The following is an 18,810-nucleotide window of genomic DNA, read 5'->3' on the forward strand; positions in this document are numbered from 1 at the left end:
GGGGGGGCAGACACAGACGGAGAATCAAAATACAAAACATTACTTACTTCCAATACAATCAGCACGTAGACACCTACTAAAATGATGGACGCAATTGTTACTTGTGCCTCTATGTTTGCGTGAAGGTACTGATGCTTTATGGAGAGAGGAACGCTTCCAGGCTCCTGTAGGAAAGCTTGAATGTTTACGAAGACAGTGCCTCTGGTTAAAGAAAGAAATTTTGCTTACTTATGGAATGAAATTGCATACGTTTTATTTATGCAATTCTATATGCATTTTATATCTAGTATCTATAAATGTATGTATGTGTTATATCTTTACAATTGCAAGCAAATTTTCAAATATTTTCACTCTATCCCTCTAATAGTATAGTTTTAAGTAACTTAAGTACAAACCAGCCTTGTAAATCCATTTAAAAAACAATGAGAAATCATCCTTTCCTGCTGCTCTGAAACAGGTAGTGATAGATTATTTATAAAACATTATATACTCCTATGTAGGCAAGCCTATGTAAACTAATACTTTAATGGATCATTGCTAAGTCTCTTAGCCAACCTGTTTGGTATCTGAAAGGTTCTAGTTGTGATGATTTGCTGATTTCTTCTTGAACTCAAGGGTAGAGACCAGTTGTATACCACCTGCAAGAGAGTCGCATTTGGCAGTATTAATAAAAGTCAGTGAAAGTGATATGTCTCTGGTCTGGGAGTTTACACTTCTTTATTCAATCTGCTGTGCATTTTGGAGATATTTTTTTTTTTTTTTTGTGTGTGTGGACAGAACATAGCACACACCAGCCTAAATTGATTGGGTATATTACAGGAGCTCTAGTTGGAGCAATCTCATCCTCATCCCCTCACTCAATCAGTGAAGTGGGAGACGTGTCCATGAGGTGCTCCAGAGCAGGGATGCCAATTCACACTTTCTGCATTGACTATAAGGAGCAGCTAGGCTGAGAGACAACAATATGGCTCACTCCCAGAGACTGCCTGGGAAGAAAACTAACATACATGAGGTACAGATGATGAGAGGCCCAGGAGCAACGCCATAACCCCAGACACTATGAAGAGGACATGGTAGAATTTCAGTGAACAGAATTCCTGTTTACTGGTCTTCTAGCAAAAAGAAACAAAAAATCTTCAGAAAATAGACACTTTCTGAATCTTTGCCCTTTACTAAGCACTCGTATTCATGCAAGTTTAGGCAAATATACTCTTTAAGATACAGATATTCTCTCTTTTTTAAAGAAAAGGTACTTAAAAAAAACATCTCGTTTGGTTAATTGTACCCTAAGTCCTGAGCCTGTCCTAACCCTGTATGCTACAAAGTTGGGGGGGGCTTAATAAGTCAGCTTGGAACACCTGACACAGAAATACCTGAGGACCATGCGGGCAGGGAAGTTTATTTTGGCAACCTACTCCTTGGGTCATGTCAGGACCACTGCTGGCACACCAGCAGGAGGTAGACTGCTGCAGCCAGCTGTGTTCTGGCTGCACCCCACAGCAATATCCTTGGGGATCAGTGCCAGCAGCACAGGTTACAGCAGCCTCCTCATCACGGGGGCGGGTGGTTTGAGACAGTATTTGCCATTACGGTATTGTTCGCCGTGCTGAGGTAGTGGGACTAATCTTTTGCTGTAGACTGTGAGGTTGGGTGTAGGCAGGAATACTGCTGGCATTGCTCAGCTGTGTTATCACTGGTAGAGGAAGGCCAGTGTCACCTATACAGAATGAGAGGCAGTTGTTTCTATGTCAATGCTATTTATTAAATGATGAAGCTTATTTTTATTTTCCAGTGATACACATGACAGGCTGTAAAAGACCCTCCTTCACCAAGTTCTCTGGGAGAGAGCAGCAGGAACGTGTTACAAACAACATCAACAATGAGAAAGCCTTAAGAGAAAATAAAGAGAAATAAAGCCAATAAATGTGACACATGTTTCAGAAAATAATTTTCAACAAAATGTGATAATGTATTTCAGTGAGTGCAAAAAAGCACTTCACACTTGTTTCTTCCTTCTAAGACAACTTCTGAAACGTTGCCAATTTTAAACACAAGAACTTCCATGCTAAGTGTCAGTCAAGGGACATAAGTCTTACAAAATTTTAATATAGGGAGCTAAAGTAAGTCTTATAAAGACAAAAGAAAATGTAACATTACTCTCACTAGAGTACATTTTCTAATGTTGATGTTGACACACTTCACATCAGGGTAAAGCACAACCACTTAATCCACAAAATGGTGATGGAAATATAAGTGATAAAACACATTTCAGAAAAAGTGAAAGAAAATTTAAAGACCATGACCTGCTGCTGGTGTCTCCTCCTTGATCCACTGTCTTCAGGCTGGCTGATTTGTACTACAATGTATTCCTCTGTTTGCTGATCAACTTCTGCTACAAATGGGCCTCCTATGTCTAACCTCAACAGAGCAGAATCATGAAAATCGGTCAGATTCATAGCTGTTAATCAAGTTGTTAAGGTGTAAATTTCCAGTAAAATTAGTATGGGCTGTACAAATTCCAGGGGAAAAAAAAAAAGTATAGATTAGCCAAATTATATTGAAAAACACATTCTTCAGCTAAAATGCTTAAGAAACTATAAAAAAAACAAAATAGATGTCTACTTCCTCACAAAGTCGCACTGTTTTGGCGAGGTTCCCTAAGGAAACAGGAGTTACAAGTTCAGAACAAATACATCTGTCCTTTCCTAGTAACTTCTGAGATCACCAGTGTTTTCAACTGACACTGTAGATGTACCAAAGCTCAAAAATAGCATATGGAAATAGACAGAGAAGTAAGGCTCTTTAAGTGCTTGTACTAGAGGAAAGGTTGCATTATTAGCTCACATTCACAGCAGGAGAACTGGATCTACAAAAGAGATGTCTCTCACACAAACCCAAAAAAGACCCTAGCAGATCTACTGGCAGGTGAACAGCCAATGCATTGCAAAGTAATATAAATGTGACCCTGCATACCTCAGCAACCAGAGCAATGGCCACCCATGTCACTCACATGCCATTCATTAGGAACAAACCTCCCAAGCATCTATTTGCTTAAGGGAATCGCACAGAAAAGGATTTAAAAAAAAAAAAAAAAAAAAAAAAACCTCACACCAAAAACTCAGATGCAACAAGTCAGGAGACTAGTTCCAGTCAGGAAAGTTTACCCACACAGCCCTTAGCAAGCATAAATATAAATTGCAACAGTTCTCCTCTGGTTCTGAAGGATTTAAGTGTGATTTGGCATCACAGTTTTTGTGTCCTAATTAATACATAATAATAATCTCAACTGGAACTATAGCTATACCTTTATCTAGAGACGTTAATTATACCTTCTAAAAGGCCTGCTGACCTGAAGTCATTAACCCAATGATTTGGGACACCTCTTGACAGTCTGCCTTTTATTAGGAGTGTAGCCAGTAATTTATGTCTCGAAAAGCTTCAGGTGCATATAATTATGGCACCTTCCTTTTAAGCAATACTTTTAAAATAAATCCTGTAATTACCTAGATGACACATTCAGGAGCTATTATAAAGGATGCTTAAAATTAAAGGGGAAAAAATGAGACCTTATTTTCAAGAAGAGTTGTTGCTTCCTTCTTTTCCTGTAAAGATGAGGATACTTAAGATATTTTTCCATTCCTTTCTGTGCATTTATAAAGCCATCAGAAAGAACCCTAGCAAAACAGGTTCTCCTTTGATTGGAAGTGGAACTGAACATCATTCACTGGTCTGCATTGAGGCTCTGAAATCCCATCAGAGTTATCTTTCTCCAAACAATATTTAGAGACTCTGTCATAATTCCATTGTTAGACTGCAGCAGATCACAGACTTTATGAAAGGTGGAATCAAAATAAACCAGGAGAAAACTTCAGCCATGCTTATATGAATCAAAATGCGATTATTTTTTTTTATCAAGCTGCTCTTCAGAATATTTTTGTTCTGCCTTAGCTTGGTTTTCTATTTCCCTTAAATTGCCAGAATGGGATTTCCTCTATATTTTAATCATTCAGATGTGACTAACTTTTGGAAAAACTTTTTACTTCTAATATCCCCTTTTATTCTGCAACTTAACCATGCTGGGACTTTTTGTCTTTTCTGAACTTTGTTTGTAACATGACTTCCAGTGTGTGCCTTTAAAGCAAAAAATCTCCCTGACAAGATTTACAGCCAGAGCTGTTACTTTTTATTTCACTTCAGCTAAGCTGCCTCATTTTTATGTAGTTCCATTCTTGAAATTATATTACTGCTGTGAATTATCCTGTCAAGGGATTCAGGTTTGTGTATGCTTTGTGCACCATCACACAGTGGCTGTCTGTATTTACATCTGGCACCAGATTGGGTCCACTGCTCAGAGCTAAACCAAGAGCTGTTTTTTTCTGATCTCGGTTGTCTGACTAGCTGCTCCTAGGAGGTATTGAAGGGTTTGTGACAGTCACCTCACTTCACTTTACTTTTTTTAGCTTAGGTAGACAACATGATGGAGTGGGACGCAGTGGCTAAATGTTTAAGTTGGTACTCATTCACCACAGTTTATACTGCTGTGCTGTGGACATCTGCATCTGAGTTGGGTACTGCCTTAATATCAGTGAAAAGAGGATGCTTTTAAAATGGCATTCATTGCTTCATTTTAGACCACTGCAAAGATAAGAGGAATCACTTATAACAAGAATCAGTTCTCTTTATTAACTATAAAGAGAGCCTTGGATGACTAACTCAGGTGTAGCTGAGATGAGTCACTCCCTAAATACTGAGTCCCCACTCGACCCTCCATCATGCCATTAGTTCAGCATGTAGAGAGCCAGCTGAAAAGCCATGATTGACAGAGATTCACGTTATATATGCATGCAGATGGCTGAGTTTATGCTTCCTTTAACTTGTATCACCTACTCTGCCTACTGTAAAATGTACCTTCAGAATACTATGTCTATTGATGATTTTTCACCAAGTTTCTGAGGTGTTTATATACTATTGATCCTGATTTATGACCAGGTCACCTGTGCTAGTTTCTGTAGGATATTACCATTTTAAAGAAGGCATTTTCCCTGGGTCTTTGCATCTATTTCTACATGTCATCCTTAACTGGGGTTATTTCTGCATCGCTCTCTACAGTTTTCTTTTTGGATGTTCTATCGCTGTTTGTAGCTTATGAGATTATCTTTATTTACATCATCCCTTCACAATATACCAAAATTGAACCACATGCTTTTCTATACCTATTGGTTTCCCTATCTGAAGAATGCTCCATAACTTTTTTTTTTTTTCCTTTTTGGAGTGTCAGCAATCTGGTTCCATTTTTGTCTACATTGGATGCATCTTTTCTCTCTGTGCTCCATCAGTTCTAGAAGTTTTGTGAGTCCTTAATAAACTCTGTTTTCAACAGGATTTTCTCAGTGATGTCTTGAGATTCCGCTTCTTTGCTTGCCTCTACACGTGGTCCTGGTCTTCATCCATCTACTTAGCAGCTTGAACATTGCCTGCAGGCCAAAATGTTTAGTGCATTTCCAACAGGATCAACAAACATAAATGATTTTTAAATGTGCTCCACAAGGAACAATGACAGAAGAGTGTCTGACAGTAGAGAACTAGAGTAACAAAATAAAAAAAAAATCAAAGGGGAAAAAGAACTAAAGGGATTAGAGACATTATTTAATTTATTAAGTTAATTTATGCTCACTGGGAGAAGAACCCAATTTTAGGACCTCCATGGAAGCTGAAAAGTCTGCTAAAAATCTGACTATATTCTTTGCCTCACCGTCTTTCTTTCTATCTATACTGCTTGTTCAGGAAGTGGGAAAGGTGATTTTCAGTGTCACTAATGGTCATGGCATGATTACAAGTTTCCCTAGCGACCTTTTCTTGCTCCATGATTAACACAGTTGCACCAATCATTCAAACTCTTGCAACTTCAGCAGGGAGTTTGATAATAAGGTCAGCACCTTTACCCATCTTGTTTCTGTTCAGTCTAGAGCCTCCCTATTGACTTCCATATGTGGAATTCTTCTAAATAGGTCCACTGAATCCAAATGAAATGAGAAGTCTAGCCTATGATGTAAATTTCAACATATTATTGCTATTGAGATACATCATCTCTTTTCTGAATTTGTGATCTTAATCCTGGACTGAATGTGATGAAACCTCTCAGAGTTACTGAGGAGGGAGGTAAGTCAGTGAAAAAGGCCGCTGACTAGTCAATTTGATATCTCTGGTTTTGTCTGATTTGGATTGACTGGAGACCCGTTCCGCCATGACTTGAGATGATGTATTTTCATTAAGTTTTGTTTTGCATATAAAGACCAAGTGAGTAAGGAACCTTTCACACTGGGTACTGTGCAAATATATACCTTGCAAAATGTCAGCCTGTGCTCCAAAAATTTTACTAGGAGATATCAAACATTTAAAGCAAACAATCAGATCAGGACTGAAAGCCTTTAAAACGTAATTTTAAAAAGGCAAGATCTTTGGCCAGACTCAGAAAGAATTCACAATCCACTCCCCAGTTACTATCAGGTTTCAGGTCAAGAGAAGGAAGTTCTGACAATCAGTAGGAAAAGGAAAATGAAATCGCTTCACTTAGACTGATCTAACTTTCCCTCACCTATAACAGGAACTGGCACAAGTACAGAGGTTGAAAGAAAAGCAAACAAGATTGTTACAGAAACACTTTTTAGGGACGAAGATAGAAATTCACAGCTGAAAGAGGTAGGTGTGAGACCCATTGCACAGAAATCTGTTGGAAGGAGTTTTACCTTTTCTTGTAAAAAGAAAATATTTCTATCAAGAAGTGTAGAAGTACCAATAATTGTATCAAGTACAGCGAAAGAAGAAAAGGCACTGTACAAGGGAGACAGACACTTCTATAAATGACAGTGAGGTGGCATACAGTTTGATTGCATAATTCCTTAACAGCATCCAGGAATCCCCATTACTTTTTAATGTCATAAAGCCTCATTCAATTCAAAAAGCTAGTGCACAGTACTGCTCCAGCTGTCTGTTCCCCAATGCTGGTGAAAAATTTAAAATTTTGCTTAGATCAGGGCAGAAGGTATTAGAAATGAAGGAACAAACACAGAGTATATTTAACATTTCAGAAGAGTCTTCAAGAGGGAAAACCTATATAATTTGTGAAGAACAAGAATATTTCTTACTCACTCTTTGGTCAACCAGTTAATGGAGAGAGGTTACCCAAAGGTTTGAATGACCAAAGTGTTACATAAAATAAAATGTTCATGTCTCAGAATAGGTACATGTAACTACACTAAGAAATGCTGGAATGCATTCAGAGTCTATATCTTCTATTTTTATAACCTGCTTTCCAAAGACACATCATCTTATTAATTATTGAAGCTTCCCACTTCATATACAGCCTTTGAGCAAAAGATCTGAAAACGCTTCACACATTTGCATCAATAGGGGTATTGAATCTTGCTTCCTGCAGAAAAAGGTCCTCTAGCCAAGCTTCAGTATAAACTTATTACTTTCTGGTTCTAGAGAGCTGACTGTTAGAATTATAATCAAATAAATCCCAAATGTTGTCAAAAAGGAAAATTACCACTATTTTGAAAAACTATACTAAATCCATTGAATTTGTATCTGGTGCTGATAGGCAAATCAGTATTAAAAAAATAAAAAACAAAAAACAACCACCTTACAGACTCAAAAAGCTTCTATTAATTCATAGGAGGCAAGATGTTGTTTTCAGAAACTGCAGCCAACACACCTCAGTGCTACAGGCCAGGTTTGTATCCATGGGGATGGGCAAAGCAAAGGGAGATAAAAGTGGGCTAATAAAAAAGAAGATAATGGGAAGAAAACCAGCTGGAACAAATCCAAACAGGAGAAAAAGGTATACAGACATAAACAAACAGGTACTACCACAAGTGGAAAAGTGCTATGAAAAGCAGGTCACCTCCATGCCAGCAGATGTAGGCCTCTCCCAGCAGCCAGACAGAAAGTCTTGCCACTGAGCAAGCCTGAGTTCTAATGGGCATAACAGAAAAAACACAAATATCTAAGTGACACCAGGATAACAAAGGATATGAAGTCCAAAGGACACTGCTCGATTTGTTTTTTAAAAATATTTCAATCTTTGTTTTGATTTTTCTAGTGTGTGCAGACACATTATATGCAGGAGCACACATCCATAACACACACATCAATGTGCAAGGGAATTTCTGGGAAGAAATAGAAAGGAGAAGAAGGAATTAAAAAAAAAAAGTATACAGTGGTTAGTACCCATTCAACACTTCTTAACAGCTTTTGAGACATGAGCAAGAGGTACAGAGTGTTCATCTGCATAATTTGGCATCATATGAGCTAAGAGACACTATCTTCCACCCAAAGCAGTGTCATGTAATAACCTCTAAGGGTTTTGTGACAAGGACTATCGCAGCACACCTGCCAGTCTACCATGAAATTCTCATAGACATTCAGAGAGTAGCGCCTAACATCCACTGGGAATACCACAGTCTGTCAGCCAGCATAAATCACATCTTCAACACTGCTGCGTCAACGGTTAACATTATTCAAACCTAGCCAGAAAGGTGAATATTTTCTTCACTATGCAACAAGGTGAAGGACAACCATGTGAGCTTACTTCTGTGCAAATGAAGACTGGCAGCAACAGTGAGATGACATTCAGAATTGCTTGTGCCTTTTCCGAATCTCATTTAGAAGCGCAATCCTCCTTGACACTTCTGCTTGAATTACCAGGTCACCTTGAAAATGAAGCATGCCTTTGCTGGATTGCTTGCTTCTCATATTTTGGCCCAGCTCAGTAACCTCAGGTAGGAATGCAGGGAGAGAATGTCCAGTTTTCAACACACATGACACAAACTAAGAAGCCTCAGGTCCAGGTTTGTCAAATAAGAAAGGGGAATACTATATTCTGATGGTCTGACAGCTATTTGGCTCAAAGCATCCTGATGTGATTGGTAAAATGTGAAATAGGGGAACACTTTTTTGTACCCAAATCCCAGTCTCTCCGGCACTTCCCTGAAACAAGCAATAGGGATAACCGGTTGCGAACTCAATGTATACAGTGCAGCAGCTATGGTTCCAACCCAAGATCTGTGGAAGGAGAGCAAATCCTCAAGTTATGCAACAACAGTTGACTAAAACTGCATCTCAAAGACCTTCTTGGGCAGGAGGATGGCTCCTTTGACAGACTGGGCTGTGACATCCCTGGTGCTGTTCAACACCACGCATATATAGGAGCTTTCAACAACAGTTTCAAGGAGAACAAAAATATTGATGTGAACAGGATATTGATGGGAATTTACAGTTGAAATTGTCACTGGTTCTACTAAGTGTGGTTCTACTAAGTGTTCACTTGTTTTCCTCCAAAAAGCAATCTCAACATTTAATTATAGATGGCCCCCTAGCACCAACCTTTTCTTCCTCATTTACCTTACTAATTATTGCATTATACTGTACCATTATTGGCGACAGTGAGAATGCTCATAGTCAAATCTATTTCAAATGGACTCTCCCTGCTCAAAGCCATGGAACTACACAGTTAAACAGAAAAAGTCATCATTCCAGAAATTAAATCCTACCACACCTTTTCCAAACAAGACACTTCCCAGGAGCTTGTGAAACGTATCTATAGGTGAATCATATTTTAACACTACTGAAACAAGAGCCAAGCAGATTACGGACCAGACTGATTAAACTAGAAATATAGTGGGAACAAAAAATGTAGTTTATTTGCAAAAGTTTTTGCTTGTTTACTAACTGAATGCCCATCCCTCAAAGGCTTTCCGCATTCAGGTCCGCATTCACCTGCAATGAATCATTTTTATTTTGGGTTATTCTATTGCTTGTTCTTCTGAATGTTTTTTGTCAATCTGTGGACTTAAATTCACTATTGAGCAATTTTCCATGGAAAATTTGTAAAGGAATCTGCACCTCCGCTGAAAAATACCTACAGACCCACAGATCCATACATATGGCTGACCTACACTGACCTACTGTGGATAGTCCATACACAACAGATCTGTTACAGATGACATTATACAACTGTCCTGGAGTGCAGTTGCAGCAGCTAGGTGCATGTCCTAGCTATGGTCCCAGGTATTTGCTGGGCCTTTATCCCACTGGCTCTGCAGCCCACTTCCACACTCTTGGCTTCATGCAGAGTCTGGACACAAGGACTGGATGGACACCTCAAGGTGCCCCAGACAGGTGCCACTCAGTATGACTGGGCTAGGGAACACAACCGTGGTCTGCATGAAAAGACATGTCCACATGCAGCCCAGGCTCTGAGGACACCTAGTCCTCTCAGGGTGTAAGACAGAAAACACCCACCCATTCACTCAGTTTATCAATGAAACTTTAGTTACGGTTTTGTTTTTGTTTGGTTTTGGGTTTGTTTTTTTGGTTTATCAATGAAACTTTAGTTTCGGTTTTGTTTTTGTTTGGTTTGGGGTTTGTTTTTTTCAATGAAAGAAGGATACAGAAGCTTTCCAGAGGTGACACAGCCAACATCTGCCAGGGCACACCTTGATCTGGATAAATGCCAAATAAAATCTAGGGCAAGGATAAAAATCAAACATTCATTAATAACACAAAAACTGAAAAATACCTGCTGAGCCTATCTCAAATACTTAAATAATATTCTTTCAAACTGTACATTAAATTGTAAGATTGCTTTCAGTATTTCATGTACGTTTCCAACACAGCTGAAACGCAGCCCTGGGATACTTAACAAGGATGACTAATATTCCTTCCATAAACTTACAGCCAAAGTCACATATTTGATGTATTTCATCCAAGTGTCTCTTAGGACACTTAGATGAAAGGATCTATCTGGAAAGCAACACCCACATCTGAGGAAATACAGAGTGTCATCTATTTTCCCTCTGATACAGAAGCCCTGCTAGCCAAAAAAGGATTCCTCACAGCAGCTAAAAGGATAAACTCCAACTTTTTGAAGTGTTTCTCAAAACTTGCAGTCTAAGATTTTGCTGATTTTGAAGATTTTGGTATGAGAGGCCAGCACCCTGGCAACCCCAGTAGGGAGCTGCCTACCTCCTTGTGGCCTTCTGCCTTTCACACTATGGAGCACTGTGTTTGCTGGTGCATCCTCCCCAGCACGTTTTTTCCTATGAACGTTAACCAGGTGTTAGCCAATATCTAAAGACTCATTCTAAATTCAACAAGCAACCATTAAAGACATACAAATTTGAGTTTAAGTTGCCTCCTCAAACTCAACGGCCTACCCTACTACATTGTCCAGGGTGGTGGCTAGCACACCAAACAGTGATATGATCAGGCATAAGGCCCTGCACAGTATTTTCACTTTTTGCCATCTTGCCCCCACCCTCAAGACATGTTTTTATTAGCTAAGACCAAATATCGCATCTCATTTTGAACTAATTCTAAGGAATTATGGGGGGCGGGGGTGGGGGTGTGCTAATTCAATACTTACGGAGCAGACAACTACAAAGATAAAAAGGCATGAAACTTTTAGGAATTTTAGACAGCATCTGAAATGTAAGAAACATGTATTTACTATATGGCTAGTTTAAAATAAATCTTTTCTGTTCTCTTAGTAGCTCTGACATTTCAGAAGCATTGTGGTGAGCACTTACGGGTGATAATATACCGCATCAGATTATGGACACCACTACACGAGGTCAGGAGGGGCTTGGGAAGCCTCAGTGACTATAAGGGCCTCCAGCCCCAAATCTGCTGCCAGTCAGGTCTCATTGCATGAGAAGGAGGTTTTGCCCCTTGGGCTGCAGCATGAGCTGATGCTGGGACCTGGAGCCACTTCTCTGCTGCTATGGCTGGTCCCCGACAGACCCAGAGCCCCATCAACTCGCCCTGGCCTCTCCCAGGGAAGCAAAGGAGCATTGCCAGAGCAGGGAGGTGGCACGGCCAAGCAGAAAACACAGCTTGTTGCATAGCAGGGTGGTGTCATGAATGAATTCCTCAAAACTGGATTTCTGATATACATCCTGAAAGGCATTGGGAAAAGAGTTTGAAGATGAGGGAAAGCTTTAATAATCCCCCGGTTTTAATAGTGTCTCTTTAAACCAAATATACGTCATGAACATCTCGTGGATAAACCAACTAGCAAAATTAGATATTTTTTTCCATAGCACATCTGTGCCCTTTGAAGGAGTGCCTGGTTCTAGAGATTTGATGCCATCAAATTTTCTGAAGTGTCAGAGCTTACTACCAAGTGGGTTAAGCAAGAATAACTCTAAATTAAAATGTGGATGTTGAAAATGCATGCTCTTGAGTAAGAAATCTTAAGATTTAGCACTTTTAAATTACCATTTTTTTATCTTACCATAAAAGGCAACTCTTAACTAATTATTTTCTTGCTGCCCATCAGTATGTTACACAGATGTCTTAATTTACAGAACTCTTTTTAGTGATTTGCCATTATTACATTGTTTCATTAATTGAAAGCATTGATGTTCTTATCCCATTTTTTCAAAAGTAAACATTCAAACATTGCTTTTCTGACAGAATGACAAATGTAAGGTTTGATTTAAGCCTGATGACAAGCAAGAAGGAAAACATTTCAAGTTGCTAGGATAATTAGTTGAGGAGGGAACAGTGCAATAAATAGCTGCATTGTCAGGTGCTATAGAATAAAATATTAAAGCAGAGTATTCTGAAAAGAGTCAGAAATAATTTTTAATCACAGTTGAAATAAGTCCCTAAATCAAGTTCATTGACTGAAAACAGCATGAGTGACTGGAGACCCACTTTTTAGAAACATTGTTTTCTAAAGTTCCCTTCCTACTTAGAATTTTCCAAACAGGCAGAAAAAAAGCCCTTAGAGGCTAATAAAAATATGTTGCTGCAGACGAACTGGTACAAAGGGGCTACAATATACTATGAAATACAAGTGGTAGCTGCTTTATGCAAACTTTGCACAGTATAAAAGTCTAGAGAAGAGAAAGAGAGAGAGGAAGCCAGCTAGGTGGCTTCTTCCAGAAATGCCAGGTAGCCCTTCTCTAATGAAAAACAAGGCAGCAGATCAGGAGGAAAGAAGGTAATAAAAGCTTGAAAAGAGAGGAATGACAACAAAAGCCATTATCAGCATCTCACAACTGATAACTTCTTTTGGTATTGTGTGATTTACGGAAAATCCCTAGTGACAGCTTAGCCATGTATCCTCTACCCTACTTGTCTATCCTCACCATCTCTACACTACAGTTGTATTTCGGTATTTTTGAGAATTTGTTATGTTATGAATTATTAAAGGCCAATCCAGTTTAGTTTTAATGTACTTGATATTTTCTGTTTCCACTTCCAAATTATCATTTCTAATAATAATGATTCAAATTATTATCGAAACAAGAAAACAGCAATAACTTGATTTTAAGACATAAGAGAAATCAACAAGCATTCATTATGCCTTTATAAATTCATAACCACTTGTCTGCAAATAACAGAAACTCATCTAAAGGAGCTGGCAAGATATAATAAAGAAACTTTTGGAAATGGCTATTTTATTAAATGTAGAATTTAGAAGGCTCTCTTCCTCCCGTCTGTTTGTTTTCATGGCATTTTGCATTAGGGAAGCAGTGCTGTTAACAGCTTACAGTTGAGAAGTGATCAGCCTTTGACTCGCCCGTGGTTTGCAATCTGTCGCTTCCTACAGCGCTAATCTGGCACAGCGATGCAAGTACAAACCCAGTGCCAAATCCTGCACTGATATATGCCTCCGGCGCAATCCTATTTGACTTCAGTTGGAAACGTATGAAGTATAAATCTATGAAGGATTTCACCCCCTGTTATAAACCAAATGATTTTTAGTCTGATCTGCATGTGGCGTCAGGCAGTTTAGCGCCATTTATTATCTCAGCAGAGTTATGCTGATTTATGGCAGCCGAGGAGCTGGCCCCATATGTACAACTGGCACCATAGCAATGAAAATATTTCACGGGAAGTTCTGCCAGAGAAATGCGTTACTCCCCAGATTATAAACCTACGCTGTCCTGGAAACAATGGATTCTACACTCCCGCTCGATGCCTTTGTTCCGTCAAATACCAGGGAAAGCTACCGTGAACATGAAGGAAGATGCCTGCCAAACTTCTTCGCATCTGTTCATATTGCGCTAATTGCAGCCATTGAAATTCTGCTTCTCCATTTGCTCAGCAGCAGTGCAGGAGAGTGGCGCTTCACACAATACCATATGCACAATAAAAGGAGGAAAACAATTGTGAAGTGAAGAGCTAAGACAATGTACAGATTGGGAAAAGATGCATAGAAATCTCATTGGAAAGGCTCCGTGCCTTAACATGGAGATGGGGACATTGAGTGCTGGGCTCCATGCAAATCTGCCAAGCAGAGGCAAAACCAAACCAGTAAAAAGTAGTGAAATTTTGGAAGGGCTAGAGAGATTAAAGGGTTTGTTAGTTAAATCCTGGGCAAAAGTAACCTAACAAACTTTGAACTTAAACTCTTATCACATCGGTATGTTTTAATATCCTAACAGATTCAATTTCCTCCTTGCCTAAATGAGGAAAAGACTACTTTGAGGTAAAGAGTAGAATATATTAATGTACTTAAATACAGAAAAATGCTTAGTTCAATTTTGCATTGTGTATGTGTGAAAAGCTACTATAATGACTACAGAAAGACTGTGTTAGATACATATTTTAATTAGAATGAAGAATTTCATAAAAGCAACAGAACACTGAAGAATAAAGCTGTGGAATCAGCGAAGGGGCTTTTAGGAAACTATTTCAAAGAAATGTCAAAAGCAACATAGAAGGTATTTATTAACAAATTTAGAATAGTTGCTGTGATTGATGCTTGTAAGAATAAGGGGCTATTGATCATTAGGTAGAGGCTGTAATCAATTTCACCAGGGTTTATTTGTAAACTATCAATAGCGAAATATGGCCTAAATATGCAATGTTGTTTTATTCATTTGCAAAAAATAAATAATTTTTTAGGTATCTGTACTTAAAAACTAATCCCTGCAGAAATAAAAAAAAAAAAAAAAGGAAACAGAAATAAACAAATGCTTGAATTCAGACCTCATCTTTGATAAATTGAACTTGACATGAAGGTTGTCCAAGATTTCGTATTTCTCAGAAGAAGATCTGGACAAACTTGCCATTTCACTTCCCAGTTGAAACCTTTGCTCAAAATCTGCAGAGCTGTTGTACCATGAATCATCATCTGTGGTAAAATCTGGATTATGAAGAGCCATGCACTGCAACCTGTCACACGTTTTCAGTAAACATAATGAAACAAAAGAGTGGTTATTTCAACAGATAGTAGATGCAACTGACCTTGCATATCCTTAGGTTCACTGTGAGAGATTTTAATGGAAAAAAATCATAGAAAGAGATTTATTCAGCACAGATGGAGCTCCCCTTGGTGTCACAGCTAGGTGAACTGGGGAGCAAAAACGAAGATCCCATGACATTTAGGTGCACTTGGGAGAACCAGCTCTGATCCACCAGGCACACGTACCTCAGGATCTGGTGTGTGAAGCCCTTATAAGGACCCTGCCTATAGTTCTGCTGTGTCTTCAGTGCACCTGGTGTAACACTACATGGAGCAAATGAAAGCATGGGACCTGCAGCTGCATATCCTTAGGGCTCTCTGATCACCCTGACCTCAGACCTTACATCTTCCCTTCCCCGTTTACAGTGTCTTCTTTCCACTCAAGCTCCTCCAGAGTAATTCTCTGCTCACAACCTCTGCCATTCACTTTATTTCCCAGTAGGTTTGGTGTCAGGATATAAGAAAGAAGCATTCACAATTAAATAGAAGAGAGCTTAGAAAAAAAATATTTCGAGTTAAATGAAAGTAACTCACCCATTTTCCTCTGAGGAAACCTTCAGTAGTGGCGTCTTCTCTGTAAAGTCAGTGGATTTTGACCTTGAGCTGAATAATTTGGAAAAATTGAAGTGATATCTTTGGAGAGAGAAAAAAAAAAAAACAAACACTAAGTCTGCAGTACAATGATTCACTACAGTTCTACAGAATATTTTGCTACAAGTGCGTCTAACTAGTTACATATTCTTTAAGAATGGTGTTCACCTACATTAATGTTTTCATTAAGTTTGAACTAGTCATGGTAGTTACCTGCTTTTAGTCATGGGGCATTCTACTGCATAAAGTAAGAGAAATTTATCTTATCCTAAAAGGAGCATCTAAAATAGTCAATTAAATTCCCTCTGAATGCCAGAAGAGCAATAGACACCTAATTCACATGCCTATGTTTTAGACATCTAAATTTACAGTGGAACAACTGCACTGTAGTAGTAGTGAGGCAAAATTCTTATATTCTTACTCATATAAGTTCATATTAACATACTTCATAAAACATAAAATAATAGGACAATTTCTGTCCCATAAATGTCATTTGAGACATGGATCACCGGAAATCTACTAATCTCTTCAACAACCTCAGCACCCTTTGTATTAGGGAATAAAGCTTTATCTGAAGTACAAGTACTTCATTCCCACAGCACAATCCCTTCCAAACAGTTTCTGTCAAGTCTGGGCTGCAGATAATTAACAGAGAGTAAGCTACCTCTTGCCATATCGCAGCTTAGCATTGTTAAGAAGCCTTTTGCTAAAATATAAATCCCAAATCTTAAGAAGCAGCTGAAGAGAATCAAGCACAATCACAGGGGTCTAGTTTTGGGGCAGGCTTCTAGGAGAGATTAAATAATTGAGCCATTTTAGAGCACTCTCCAAGACCCGGCTCTTCCAGAGGCGTTTCGAATCAAAACTACCATTATTCAGACACAGTCAGATTTATTCCATTCAAAACTGCAGCCGCCCACTGCAGTGGGGTGCTGCAGTGTTCCCAAAGAAATCTGTAGACTCAATATGCAGATCTTTAGTCCCAGAGATACTTAGAGAAAACCTGAAATATCTTCTGCTACTGCTGGACTGTGGGTTGAAAGAAATTATAAAATCATAGACAAATAAATAAATATACAAAGATGATTGGTAATTCAATCTTCTAAATATAAGGCTAGTGCAAAGAGAAGGGTCTGTGTATTTAACTTTATAACACAATAGAAGACAGCGGAATTTCTTGCAATTTGGAAAGGTATACGTGAACTCAGACTTTGCAAAATTAAAACCTCCAGTTAATGCTTCAGCTTGCTTGTTTAGTAGTGTTATCATTCAGAAGCCATGCTAGGTGTGGAGCAACCGGATATGGTTATTTCAGCCCTGAGTGGCCACAATGCTCGTTCAAACTCTGCTGTAAGCACCGTACTTGCAGTCTCAACAGAAGAGAATGAATGAGTTACAGAGACTGAATTATCCAGTACCTCGGGTCAGATGTTGGGCAGATTGCAATTCAGGTGCTACATTGCACTGACAGTTCATCTGTGAAGAGATGATTGCATACTCTGAAGCTATCAAAGTGCTTCCCTTTTTAAACAGGAGAATATCATTCGCACAACGAGTTTCAGTGGAGAAATTCTGGCATTTTGAAGCAAGTGCTATTCTAATCTTATCATAGCCTTAGGCGTAAAAGATTACCTAGAGCTTTTACAAAATGGAATCCATAAGGATAGCAAAAACACTATCAGGACTTTAAATGTATGCTCACTGGGCACTACTGATATGCTCCTGGCTAATCCCGGCATCCCACTACATTCAAACTTTACATCGAAAGGTGACAATTTTAATAAAAATTCTGATGGTGGACCTTGAACTTGTACATTCAGAAATTCAACTCAGGCAAAGACCGATTAGCTGTTTCTGCTGTTAAACAAAATGACTCCACTTGTTCCACAAAAAACGCTCCAAATAGCATACACTATATGCTGTTCGGATCTAATCTCACATTGCCCACACCATTAACCTTTCCACACCTACTTTTCTTCTTTTCCTCCTAGGACACGCAAAATCTGAGATTAGTAACCAGAAAACTTTCTACAAAAACTTCCACTTTCTTCTAGTGGTGAGAGGTTGATACCAACACTACTTTGTGTTACATAGGCATACGTATATATCCACCGACAATCTCCCAGCTCAGCAGGTCTTCACCACTACTGTGAGTGAGTGACCAGTCTGCAAAGAGCGCTGAAGGGCAAAGCAGTTGCAGGAATGGCAGCCAGAAAGAGAGGATAAAAGTTTGGTGGAAGGTGGTTTAAAAGACAGAACCTGAAGTGAAGGATCCTGAAGGCTAGTTAAAGACATCACCTTCACTTTCTTTTTGCACATTTGCTACCTTCACTTGCTGGTATACGTCTTGCCACTTTTAACTAGAACTTTAGAGCTTCACAGATTGCCAAGAACAGCCAATAAAATAAAAATGGAGAAGGTCTTCAGATAAAGTGAAAACAATTAGTACATGACAACAGCAATTTGCAGAGAGTAAAAACACACGGACAAGAATAAGTAGCAGGAAAGAGCCAGGCTTGACAAAACAAAAATAATTAGAGAAAAAGCAGAAGAGCCTCAACTCCCCCGTGATGTGATTACTCTAATTAGAGAATGAGAGTAATATAAACAATAAAGCTAATTAGGGCATAAAAGAACCTTGAAGGCTGAAAGCTCTAGAAAGGAAAGTTGAAAGAAACATCATGAAAAAAATAGCATGGATTATAAAAATTAAAGCCATCCCTGAATGAAGAGCCTAGCACAAGCCCTTCTGTGCCTCTCATACTTCTGCAGAGACACTATTGGTGTGATTTGGTCATCCACTTCATCAAAAGATAAGAGAGATCATCTGCAAGCGAAACCTAGGAAGGCCTGAAGACACCCTGCTATTAGAGGAGCAAGTCTGCAGTGCTCAAAACCCTTCTCAGCATCATTCTTGGTGCTCTTCAGCCCTGCAAGTGGCTGGCAATTATGAT

At 38.9% G+C, this 18,810-nt stretch overlaps 1 protein-coding gene across 1 annotated transcript in view; it reads right to left on the reverse strand.

Annotated features, from left to right (window-relative positions):
• The window catches only part of OCA2 (oculocutaneous albinism II), a 178,297-nt gene that overhangs the window by 139,637 nt on the left and 19,850 nt on the right, over positions 1–18,810 (reverse strand). The window contains exons 2-8 of the mRNA XM_009882100.1: positions 15,800–15,898; positions 15,010–15,195; positions 11,429–11,486; positions 10,455–10,527; positions 2,304–2,458; positions 556–638; positions 48–201 (exon numbers count right to left, since the gene is read on the reverse strand). Coding sequence (XP_009880402.1) covers positions 48–201; positions 556–638; positions 2,304–2,458; positions 10,455–10,527; positions 11,429–11,486; positions 15,010–15,195; positions 15,800–15,898 — 808 coding nt within the window. The remainder of the gene's footprint in view (positions 1–47; positions 202–555; positions 639–2,303; positions 2,459–10,454; positions 10,528–11,428; positions 11,487–15,009; positions 15,196–15,799; positions 15,899–18,810) is intronic.

The sequence above is a fragment of the Charadrius vociferus genome, unplaced genomic scaffold (genome assembly GCF_000708025.1).
Source record: "Charadrius vociferus isolate BGI_N301 unplaced genomic scaffold, ASM70802v2 scaffold273, whole genome shotgun sequence".
Lineage (NCBI taxonomy): Eukaryota > Metazoa > Chordata > Aves > Charadriiformes > Charadriidae > Charadrius > Charadrius vociferus.